Source organism: Apteryx rowi, unplaced genomic scaffold, assembly GCF_003343035.1.
Source record: "Apteryx rowi isolate R43461 unplaced genomic scaffold, aptRow1 scaffold_220, whole genome shotgun sequence".
Lineage (NCBI taxonomy): Eukaryota > Metazoa > Chordata > Aves > Apterygiformes > Apterygidae > Apteryx > Apteryx rowi.
In genome coordinates, this window is record NW_020448531.1 from 792,736 (window position 1) to 804,799 (window position 12,064).

The following is a 12,064-nucleotide window of genomic DNA, read 5'->3' on the forward strand; positions in this document are numbered from 1 at the left end:
CGCCACCACCGGGCTGCCCGGGCCACGGGCAGGGCCGAGGCGAGGGGCCGGACCCCCGGCCCTCCGGAGGGACGGCATGGCAGCGGCAGGCAAAAAACTCACGGCGACGCTCTCCGAGGGCAGAGGAGCAGGGTCTCGGGACAGATCGCACCTGAGGAGAGGCGCACGGCTGCGCTTTTCCCATGGTTTCCCTGCCAGCTCTCTAACCAGCTTCCTCCTCCRCAAAACAGCCCTGCAAAGAAGAGCATCACAAACATGGCACAGAATAAGCCATTCCCAACGCAGACTGGTGCTCAGATGTGACAGCGAGTCTCAGCCGACTGCCCCACGCGTGACATGAACTCTTAGCACTCCGGGAAAAGGATTTGGTCTCTGGGAAATTTGCATCCCAACTTCAAATGTCAGGATGCACACAAAATGCACAACTGCAGGCTTGGTTGGGGCCCCGCCCAGACATGCTCCCCCCAACACTGACCTCTAACACGAACGATGCAGCATGTCTCTGCCTCGGCCCCACGCAGCTAAACCTCGATGCTTCAGCTGAGCACAGGAAAATCTGTAAGCTGCAGGTTTAACAGGCTGTGGTGTTGCAGAAACATTGTTGAAGAGATTCACAGGAAAGGAAGAGAGTCCTCGGCTACTACTCTCATGGAGTCCACAGTTCAGTAGTTTTTTGGCTGTCTTTATTTAAAAGGTAAATCCATTCATTTAAAATACAGCGCTGCAGGTATAGCACAAATGGCTAACTGCAGAAGGCCCCACGGAGAGTGGAAGTGACTCTAGAAATCTTTTGCTGTCAGCATGCTCTACAGAGAAGTTGAAAATAAAATCTAAGAATCTAGAAGGAAACCCCCCCTGCTGCAAGTAGACTGTCCACTCTCTGCTTCAAGTTCAACCGCAGACACAGCGCTAGAGGTGAGGATATTACCAAGAGCTGCACAGTTATCCAAAACCTGCGTCACGCTCTGCCAGCTGATCTTCTCCACTGAGGATGGCCACACAGCCTTACAGTGTCAGGAACACTTCCCCATGTGGAGCTGCATGTTGAACCCAGTGGTGTTTAAAAAAAAAAAAGCAAACCATCAACAGACATGAGGAAATAGATCTAGAGATACAAGAGAGCAAGCAGGGAAAGGAGAGGGCAAACAGAATCCTTAAAAAGCAGAAACCTCCCTTCTGCAGTTTCCTTCTTTTGGATAATTCTTGAATGTTTTTCCTCCCACACTGTCTGACAGTCCTCGGCCGCGAGACAGGCCACCTGAAACTTCTCTCTTTGCTAGGTTACAAAAGCCAGATGGAGAGAACTTAAGATAAAGGGAACTGGGGAGGCAGATGTAGAAAGAAAAAAAGTACCTCTCTGCTGTGCTGCCGAAACACAAAGGAGGAGCGTTTCAGCAGGGAAAATGAAGAACCAAAGACTGTAACAGGATCAAGTACGTAGGATGTGTCTAGCAGCTGTCATTGCATTGAGAAAGCAGAGCTCTGACCCTGCACAAGAATCTGCAGTCAGCAAAGCTGGAAACAGCTGCAGCAGCCTAACTACGCGGTACCAGCGCGGGACTGGGCCCAGCACGCCCAAGCCAGCCAGTCCCAGGCCCCAGGTTAATGGATCTTGCTTCAGTCATCTGGGCAAAAGGGATAACAAAACAAAGTGTCCAAATATTTTATTCTTCACAAGTTACATTAACCACATAGTACTTTATGGAGCATTTACAAATCATTTTTCTTGATATTAATCTTCAAATATACCCGCTCACTCACACCACAGGGCTTCCTGAAAGGGCATTTGCCATCTCACACCTATCCATCTTCAAACTAGATGCTTATCTGCCTGGCAATAAGACCTCAAACRTGCCTTTCCCAACACAATCTGAATGACTACTTTAAAAAACAATTCTGACATTAATAAAAGCCTCTTTGGCTTCAACACTAGTGAATTCTAGGGGGACTCGCTAGAGCTTCCTGGTCACCCAGGGAACAACACAGGTAATTTCAGAGGGCCTGGAAAGCTGCAGGTAACTCTAGATAGCTACAAGAGCATTTTTTCCTCATCCCACACACTACACGCTGAGGCATATTCACTCCTTGTCAGTTCCCCACATTGAGCCAGCAGCCACTCAATATCTTGCAATCCAAGCAGCATTTTTACTCCTTCTGCTCTCTCCAACTGTCAGACCCTCTGTAAAACAGGCATCCTCTAATCCCATCATTAGCACAGTCAGCCAGGTTGATTACTCACATGCATAAAAGACAAATTAAAAAGCAAAAGAAAAACCTTTTAAACATCAAAAACATATCATTCTTACTGTCCACCTCTGACTAGTTCACAGATTGGATCATTCCAACAACATAGCCATGATTACTAAACACTAGACAAGTTTTGTCAGAACTGGGAAAGAACCCCAAGAAGTGTATCTGCAAACACTCACTCTAAAGGAGTAGTCACAAATGAGTATGTTCTACCTGATCAGTCCCAACTCCCTCCCCTAACACATTTACACTAGCCTTTGAGAGGCGATCACCAAGTTCCTGTGTATTAACAGCATTGGCAATGTTGCTACAGACCTGAATGAGAAACGCAGTGAATCTAACCAACAGAAACCCTGTTCCGGGAGGCAAGAAGATCCAGTGATCTCCAGAGTGTTCAAACACTACCTTCTCATAACTGTGGCAGGAAGATTGAATGGGGCAGGATGGGGTAGGACTTGAACACTTCTTTGAAGTGGCACGCGGGCAGTAAAGTGAAGACATCCTGTAGTGAAGAGTACATTATTCTTGAAAAATGGGTAAAAAATTCCCATGTAGCAAATAACATAGAAATGTAACGGTATAGTTAGTTTTCTGAGTTTCTTTAGAAAGACTGTTGATGCTGGTTCACGTTCAGCTTGCTGGATCTTCCAGAAGAAAAAAACGAATGGAAAGGTTGAGGGGGAGGAGCAGGGACGAAGACCAGGGAAAAAAAGCGTGAATCTGTCTTTAACATGCAGGTTGTATAAAGTGTTTTGTTTATCCTTTTTTTTCCCCCATCTTGGACACTTCCAACTCAAGAAATGGCAACACGCACATGGCTTCCAGTTTTTAAAGCAAAGAACATAGTTTCCATGGACTGCGCTGCAGAGACAGGAAGACAAGACATTTGCAAATTCAATTTTTAAGAAAATAAAGTGTCCCTCTAACCAGTTTGAGCACTAGATAATGAGATTCATTTGCTAGTCACTCAAAGGCTACACAAATGTGAGGGAGGTTCTTATTCACCACTCTTCAGGGCTGAGCCTTGTGTCTCTGAGGCACAGTACTAGCAGCACTGATGCAGAGAGCCCAGTGTATAGGTAGGGGAAGGGAGGCACATCAAATTGCTAAATTAAGGCATGAGTCAGATATTGCTGCTACATACAGAAATCCTCTCCACTCAGCTGGCCACAGTACAACAGCACTCCTGGCTAAGACCTCACCTGGACTGCTCATTCCTGCTGATCTTCGTTACTGGCACTTGGAGTCCGACTCCTAATCTGACTTCGTAGCTGCTCTATTAGTTCAGGATTCTGCTGCTGCATCTGCTGAGCAAACTGTTGGCCCCTGAAGGAGAACAGGCAACAGTCATCTTAATGTTCTCACACACACTCACTCTAACATGGTCTGGATGCTAAGGAATTCTTTACAGCTGATTGTCAAAACTCTGCTTTAACAAATAGTTTGGCCACATTACTGAAAATGGCAGGATTTTACTCAACCTTTAAGTCTTCCTCAGTTGTTAAATTAAGCTTTGGTCAGGAAACCTGAAATCCATTTACTGGTCAAGGCAACAGGAAAGACCCAGCTCCCTACTCACGCTTGTATGAGGCTGGCGAGATCGTTTGTGGAAGGGCTGGTGCCTGCTGCTCCCATGGGGTTGTGGCCACCAGAAATCATCCCAGACATGCTGCAGGAATAAGTCATTGCTCAGAGCAGAAAAAACAGAGATTCTTGTTTGTTTTATGTTGGGAGGGGAGCATTAGCATAATGGGAGCCCCTTCCCACACAGATTGTGAAGTTATCTATAAGGGATTCTTCTGCAACAACAACTTCTTGTTCATGAATGGCAGCAGAGTCTAATTGCATCATTAAACTGAACAATATGTAGAAATATTTGTAACAGTGTCAGTTATTGTATTCCCAGAGATTCTCCCTTTTGTGCACAAGTCCTACTTTACATTTATTTAATTAAAAAACAGCCCTTCCTTTCACAAGATGTTTGCTTGCTCTGCACCAAATGAGATCTATTGACAGGACAGCCTAAACAGTGATTCACTCGTGATGAACAGCACAGAATATGCCGGGGCTTGCAAAGCCCTTTCCTCTGGAAGTTCTTAGGTTGTATCTAAGGCAGAACCTCAAATGGTAACAGCGATGGAAGGAGCAGGCAGAAGCAAATGGAAATGATGGCAGACATTTAGCCCTTTAACCAAGCTGCCTCAAAATACAAATCAAAGTATGAGCTCCAGAAAGCCTCTAATTCACTGTATTCTACCTGCGCTCTGAAAGAATGGTCAGGGGAGGCATGTGCCTGATAGAATTTCACATCTCCACCTTGTTTAGAGTGGGGATACATCCATTCTTTGTACAGGATTATGAGGATCAACTCACAATGTTTGAGAGATGCTTAGACAATATAAAGCCATAAAATCTACCTTCAGATCATATATATATACTGCATAGCAGAGCCAGAAACTGACCCCAAGCTTCCCAAACCCAATTCCAATGCGTCAGCCATGATCTGTCCTACCTCCCTTCTGCAAACATTTACAAGATTCTTCTTCAGCACGGTCTGGAGCACTCAAAATACACACTAGCTCAAGAGACTGGATTGCTTTAAATGCTGCCCTCCACACTTCTGGTCCCAGCACCCTCCCCTCTCCCACCACTACAGAGACTCAGCCCTACCGCAAAAGCCAAACACAGAGGAAATACGAGATGGGATCAAACTTACAGCTGTTGTACTTGTGGATTGTTCATTAGGTTAGATGCCTATTTAAAAAAGGAAAAAAATGACACCCTATTTAGTCAGAAATGCCTGGGTAGATATGCAGATGTTGTGCCATTCAACCACAAAGTGAAGGCAGAAGTACTTGGAAACAGATCAATAGGACAAAAATAGCTAAGAGAAGCACAGTACAACACACAAGACAAGGCTGGTAATGCAGAACAGGCACCCTTTCCACGTCTAACATATTACTAGGAAAAGCCTGTGAATAAGTCACTGACCCTTTATTTGACTTTAATGAGATACAAGCACAGTTTCCTCACAGCAACACTGAAATCAAGAAATGAAATGAAAACAAAACTGCTAAGGAAATACAGGAACTTCCCACGCCACGTATCAATACATTTCATCCTGAATAGACAAATGCACAGACCAGATACAGCCTGGCTGTGATCTGTGTCCAAATTTACCATACTCATGAAGCCGGGGTTGTTCAGCAAACCAGCTAAATCAAATCCTCCTGGACCTCCGGTCTGTAAGTATAAAGACACCACACACAGCTGATGAAATCCTCTCACTTTCTGATGCAACAAATAGCATATTACAGTTATTTTAATCCTTTACTTCAACTTTTATCAGCATCTGGTCTTTAAATCATAACAAAGGTAAGAGGTTCTGTTCATACCCTTGCTGTAACACCCTGAGGCGTAGCCTCCATCTTCATAGGCAAAAAGGCTCACTAAGGGAATCAAAGAGCCCACACCAGTGTTGGCAGTGACTGTACTGCATGATTTACCGAGCAGCTCTCTCACCAGCTGAGCCGTGTTAGCAATGTACAACTCTAGCCCATCACAAATGCCAAGTTAAACACATTCACTTGGCCACCTTTGCACTGGAAAAGTCTTTAGAAAATTGAAGTCACCTTCAAAACGGTAAACTGGCATGTTCCTGAGGGGAGCATGTCAACAGTGTACAGTCACTGGCTTTGTCACTGGCTAGAAAACCTCCAGGATTCTTTTAAGAAAAGAAAATGACTTTTTAAAAAACCTTAAATGCCCTTTTGATATTGCTAACAGGTCACTAGTAAAAACAGCTGAATTTTAGTAATGACTTTAATTAAGACAGGTGCTTAAGGCAAAAATACTCCTCCTAATCAGTCTCATTTTCCAGCTCTTTCAAATGAGCCCAAGGTGACCATGCCCAAGCAGTGCAGAGATATTACTCTCTCTGGATTTTAGTGGAAGTGTTCATGGCACGACTCATTAACTATCTCCCCTCTCTCCGCATGCTGGACTGCTATTCTAAACATAACCCGAGCCAGCAACAGACAGTGCCTGTTAACACAGTAGCACAGTGAAGAAATCTCCTTCTGATCTTATCCCCATATAACAAGCATTGGTTTCGGAACTTACTGGACTAGGGGTCTCTTTCATTTTCTGCTCAGCTATTTTGAGGTTTGATTTGTACGTTTCATTGTCTGGATCCAGCTCCAGGGCTTTTTTATAGTAGACAACAGCTTCTGTGTGTTTATTTAAACTGGAGAGGGCTAAGCTATTAAAGTGGAAATAAAATAAAAAGTTAGAGTTCGATAAGCACTTGCTGTCTTCCTCCACCCCATCAGAGTTGAAATACTAGGTATTTTTGCATGGCATTCCAGGACAGAACACCATTAATAGCGTCACTGTCACAAGGCATTTTGAGATTAAAATCCTGGCAAGAAAAACTGCTCTCTTACTTACCCCATTCTGCCATAAGCTTTGCTGTAGTTTGGATCAATGCCTATAGCTCTTTCACAGTCTCTGACTGCTCCAGCATAATTTCCTAATTTACTGTATGCCGCAGCTCTGGAGAGAATGGAGAAAGATGTGCATAAAACACTTATTGGCTTGAATATGCTAATCAAGGTCACCTCTGTTTCCTCTCTGTAGTCTCCTATTGTACAAGGCAAAGTCAAGTGTTAACTTGACATAAATCCAGGTATTATTTAGGTGAGCAGGTTGCTATGCAAATACCCAGCTCTACATTCTGTATCAAGGATATCATGTATCAAGGATTTTACTTCTCCACATGGACTTTCCAAGAGGGGCCTGGGCTCCAGGGAGACACACAAGTATTACACCTGCTGGTTCATACGGATCTCTCTCCCCAGTTCCCTCGGTTTCTTAATCATAATGACTGTTTTGTCCATTCCCACACACACCTCACATACAGGGRAAAAACATGTGTTTGAAGCCGTAACACGCTCATTCAAGCCTCAGTCTCACATCTCTTACTGACACRACACCTGCCCAACACCTCAGAAGACTAACCTTCATGCAGCTCAAGTAAAGCTTAGCTACAGCATCAGCTGGAAGCTTTGTTCACAATCCCTCACCCCAAGATATAACTCACCATGTCATTAGCATGTGTGCAGACAAGTTATTCACATAGCCAGCTGTATATATGTACTCATGATAAGTAGATAATTAAAACAAAGCCTGATTCAAATTCTGTTTTAGTCAACAATCATCTTTCCACCAACTTTCATACCCTTTTGCTTAGAATGCCACAGAAAATTAGATAATTTACTTGCATTTTGCATACACATCAACATACATAATTCTCAATAAAAAGCCTTCAGTCTGTCTCATTTTACCCCTTTGTTTTTAGTATCAACACAGTCTCTTCAAATCTGGGCTCTTTATTCCACTTAGAGCTGTTTGTATGAAAGTAGACATTACTTGGCATCCTTGCATCTCCTCAAACGCCTAGTAGAGTTTGCTTCCACACCCATATCCTATCTAGAGGAGCCAGGGCACAGAGCTGGCAGGAGGCACAGGAAAGTATGTCACTGTGAGCTTGGCGGGGGGAGAGGGAGGGAGAGAGAGAGAGAGAGCAAGCAACAGAACAGTCTAAGGAATTTTTTAAAAAGGGTATTTCACCATGCAGGAGTCTTAGGATGCAAGAAGTAAGAAACAAAAGCATGAGCGTACAAGGGTGGAGAAAGATATACCAAGTACCTGTTGCAAAAATACACTGCATTGGATGGATTTAATTCAATTGCTTTTCCATAGAAAGACACAGCAGCTTCAAAGTTTTCTGCCTTCATTTGTTCATTTCCTAAAGAAATGGAATAAAGGCTCAATAACAAGTTAAAATGGGGACAAATGAAAGCAATGGGCCTGGATCTTTGCTGTACTTCAAAAAAAATAGAACAAAAGACAAACCGACAGCTTCCACTTTTTGCTAGTCCATCAAAATGCTTGCAGCTGTGAGGCACATTCAGCAGTGATGTAGGGGGCCTGCGTCTTGGCAGCTGCAGGTTACCTGCCGCCCTGTTAGAAGGGATCCTGCAAGCTCTCCCAGCACCCTCAGCTGCCCTCCCATCGAGGGTGCACCTAAGGTCTCCCCAAAGCAACATTTTGATCTACAAGTCTGCAGTGCGTTGGCTCAAAAAAGCTCTCTCTGTTGTACTTCAGTGCTAATCATGCTTTCTTGCATGGCAGAGAAAAGGCAATGCACACAGGAGAGCTGAACAGGAAACATGCTGTATTCTCTACAATGCCGTCTTTTTAGGATGCCAAGGGAAATGCTGACCCTGCTGTCTATCCAGGCTCTGTGGCAGTTACATTATGCCAACCTACACACTCCTTGAGCACAAGCAGAGAAACAAGCAGAAAGGGATGGGCTGATCCCATTTGGTTTATTCTTGTTCCATGCATTCCCCAGGTGCCGAGTCAATTAAGCCTTCCTCCCCATAATCATTTAAACTTCATCTATACATCAGCTCTAGAGGAGGTTACCTTCAGTCTTGAGTCTTTCAGCTTCAGCTATGTCATCTTCTGAGGGGGTGACGGGCTCCGAATTTGCTCGGATGTGTTCAGGCTCCTTACAAGGAAAGGGAGAATGCTGTGCTCTGATAAGGACTCCCACAGAGAAGTAGCACACCTCTTCCCTTCCCAAGCACTGGCTTGTCAAGCCCAAAACAGTTCACTCCTATACCCCTCCGAGGGGGGCAGTATCACCACAACAATCAAGCAAAGCTGATCCTTTTGGCTATTTGACTTGAAAGTCAACACATTTTAAGGCACTCACTCACCTTTCCTGCAGCAGCTTCAAATATTTCAGGAAGAGTCTGAGACACAGCTAGATCTTGGTCTTCCATGGAGACCCCAAAAGCTGTCTCCAGGCACTGGATTGCCACTGGACAAGAAGAGTCAAGTAATTAGCTTTCCCTATTCCGTCTAAATAGGAAGTCCTCTTCTACTCCACAGCACTCAAATTTCTTACAGTTGAATATACTAGCAAAATACTCAAACAACAACAAAAAAACCAAACACCACATTTCCACACAGCAGACTTGATATTTGTGGCATATTCTCAAATTCTCAATTCTCTCTTCCTTCTGCAGCCCTTTGCAAGTGTCTGGGACTGCCGGTTGCCACTGGCTGTATGCTAGCACAGCTAAACAAGGGGAAGTTTTTATAATGACCTCAGCTTGTTTTAGTATAGCTCTCCAAGTGTCTGTCCCAAGATCAGGGAGGGAAGGTGCAGCAGGGCTAAAAACTGAGTGCAGATCTGTCGCACCTGAGCTGTAACACCTCTACTTTACATCAAGTTCAATACCAGAAAGCAACTGAAGTCTCCTGCTGCGATCTTCGCACACTGATTAGAGAGGTTCAGTGACTGCACAGCCCCTCTGGTTCCCGTTGCAGAGAGGTGCTTGAATGGTTGTTATCCAGCTGAAGCAGCACGCCTCATGTGTTGCCAAAAACTCAACAGAGCTGTGCAAACATTGGCCCTGGAGAGCGACCTCCTAGAACAAGTCAGTCACGACTCCCATCCCCATGGGTGATGCTAGGGCAGGTGTTGCAGGGTGGAAGGTAACAGAACTGGCAGCAAGCAAGAACCGGGGCTTTGAGAGCATTCCCGCAGCTGTGGATAGCACCGAGTGATGAGAGATCTGCATCTTTAACAAAATACTGGAAGCAAGTGACTTGTTGGCAGGCCCTGCAGTCACTTGCTGCAAGGTGGCTGCTCTGTTAAGGGCTGCAGCCAGGCGGAGGCACAAGGACAACCCAAACAGGGCTCTGGCCACAGCCACCCCCGCCTCCTCCCCTGCCAGCACCTGGTCAGAAAGGTGCTCCCAGCACGGGAACCCCAGCAATGTAACAGAGCTCAGTTTTACAAGTCTTTCGTGCCATGTTTTGCAGTCCACAAGTGCCAGAAATAAACTCCTCCTTCCCACCCAACACCCTCCTTGCTCCCTCTCTCCATTCCTGCCTCGCCCAGGAACGTACCTACCCCTTTCCACAGACGTGCCTGCGCTCTCTCTGCCAGTGGGACAAATGTACAGGCCAAACACTAAGGTATAAGCTCCTTAAGTAGATCTTTTAAGACCAGTGTGCTCTCATTTCTAGTAAAGCCCTCTGAAAAGGCCTGGATAAGTACTCCAGGGTGTGCTGTGGAAAAGCATTTTGATAGCAGAACAGGAAAAGCACTCTGCAAGTACAAAACATTTCCATGTGCTATGAGCCTCTTGACCTCACCTCATTCAAGATAAGACTTGGTAAGTCTCAGACCCAGGATCAGGGAGGCTTTTGATCCTGAGGTATATCCCTTCCTCAAGTTAATCTACTCTTGAAAGAGATAACAAGAAATCAGATAAACAGTGAGCCTCCTAACTCCCTGGACATCTTCCCGTGGGACAAGATTAATTTCAAATCTTGAGTAAGCTTTGATGTTAACAACAGTCCAGCCAAGGAAGAGGTAGATGATAGTGACTGAGTGTCCAAATTTCCACAAGTGTTGAACTGACAGACCTAGAAGCACAAGCAGGGGAGCGTATATAACCACTTACCTTCCAAGCTCTCCTGAGCATCTGGAGAAAGACCCCCATTCTGTAGCTGATCATGTAAAAACTGGATRATGGAGTAGGCAAGGCGCTTCTGGTCTGCCATTCCAGGAGGCTGTGATCAGTCTATTCTGACTTCTTGTAACTTAAAAAGTCTGTAGAGAAAGAAGTTATATGATTTGACGGACAAGAAGTCAAAGAGTTCCTCTTCCCCAGTACAAAAGGAAAGGATAAGCGAATGGTGTGGGACTGGCCAAGGCCTCTGGAGCCTTCACTAAACAGTTTGCTCTAACAAAGATTCCTTCATGTTAAGCACATCCTCAGCTCACCCTCTTCAAGGTGAGCAACACAGCACTATCCTGCCCCGTGGCTACTGCCCAGGTAAGTACATCGCCGGTGTTATAGGGACATAGACTGGCAAACTGTCTTTGACCAACCAAGACCAGACCAAATGAGGAGCTCACCACCAACAGAACTACAGCCTTCCTCTTCCAGAGCATAATTTGGTTCTGAAACAAAGACAACAGCAGAAGCAACTTGCCACTGTGAGCAGAGCCAGGGTTCAGGGCTGTTAATCCTCCACTCAGTGTGCTGCCTTCCTGCTCAGAATATCAAGTTCCCACACAACTCAGCGAAGTAAACCACAACGGAAATGAGAACACATGTAACAAAACATGCCCCATAAGCATACCCCAAAGCAGGGGCTGTGCAGAGATCCCCATGCAGGTCCCGTACGGAACAGGGGGACACGTTTGCATGGCATTGCTGCTGAGCTAAGGCGCTCTGCCTTTCCAAAATGCTTAGCTAGGCTTGTAGCGCATAAAAGCCATTAGGGTCATTTAACTGAGGAATTAAACTGTTCAAACGCAAAACGCAAGCCCAAGAGAGCTGCCCCAGCCCCCTGAAAGGCCCCAGCGGGTCCCTCTGGGGAAAGGCAGCACCAGGCTCCCAGCCCCACGGAGCAAGGGCCGGGGGGACTGCAAACCCGAACAGGCACCGGGGGCTGCCAGCMGTGTATGGGGGGGGAGGGGGGCGCCTTTCCTCCCGCAGACCCCGGGGCCCCTCAGCCCGGTGCGGGCCGCAGCTCCCCGCTGAGGGGCCCGAAGACCCGCCGGAGCCCGGCCCACCGCCGCCGCCGCCCCGCTCACGGCCGGGCAGCCCCGATGAAACGCTGCTTTAGGGAGAGGCGGGAGCAGCGGCAGGGCTTGCCCGCAGCCCCAGGCCTGCGGCGGCAGCGGAGCCCCGCGCACCGGCCCGGCCCGGCCCCACCG

General features: G+C 46.3%; 2 protein-coding genes across 5 annotated transcripts in view; both read right to left on the reverse strand.

Annotated features, from left to right (window-relative positions):
• Window positions 1–1,541, reverse strand: part of SLC39A3 (solute carrier family 39 member 3) — a 10,750-nt gene extending 9,209 nt beyond the window's left edge. For 2 of the 4 annotated variants that reach the window (XM_026064785.1, XM_026064779.1), the window contains exon 1: window positions 152–1,541. The gene's annotated coding sequence lies outside the window, so the exon portion shown is untranslated. Of the gene's footprint in view, window positions 1–102 lie in introns of all 4 variants that reach the window. The other 2 variants (XM_026064782.1, XM_026064784.1) reach the window with 2 other exon arrangements.
• A 106-nt stretch (window positions 1,542–1,647) lies between these two features.
• Window positions 1,648–11,914, reverse strand: SGTA (small glutamine rich tetratricopeptide repeat containing alpha). The gene is made up of 12 exons (XM_026064787.1): window positions 11,258–11,914; window positions 10,800–10,948; window positions 9,039–9,142; window positions 8,743–8,827; window positions 7,960–8,059; window positions 6,700–6,804; window positions 6,373–6,511; window positions 5,431–5,493; window positions 4,967–5,004; window positions 3,830–3,919; window positions 3,453–3,576; window positions 1,648–3,111 (listed from the first exon to the last, which is right to left on the reverse strand). The coding sequence occupies exons 2-11, from the start codon at window positions 10,897–10,899 to the stop codon at window positions 3,462–3,464; spliced, it is 939 nt and encodes a 312-aa protein (XP_025920572.1). The 5' UTR covers window positions 10,900–10,948; window positions 11,258–11,914; the 3' UTR covers window positions 1,648–3,111; window positions 3,453–3,461.
• Between the last annotated feature and the right edge of the window lie 150 nt (window positions 11,915–12,064).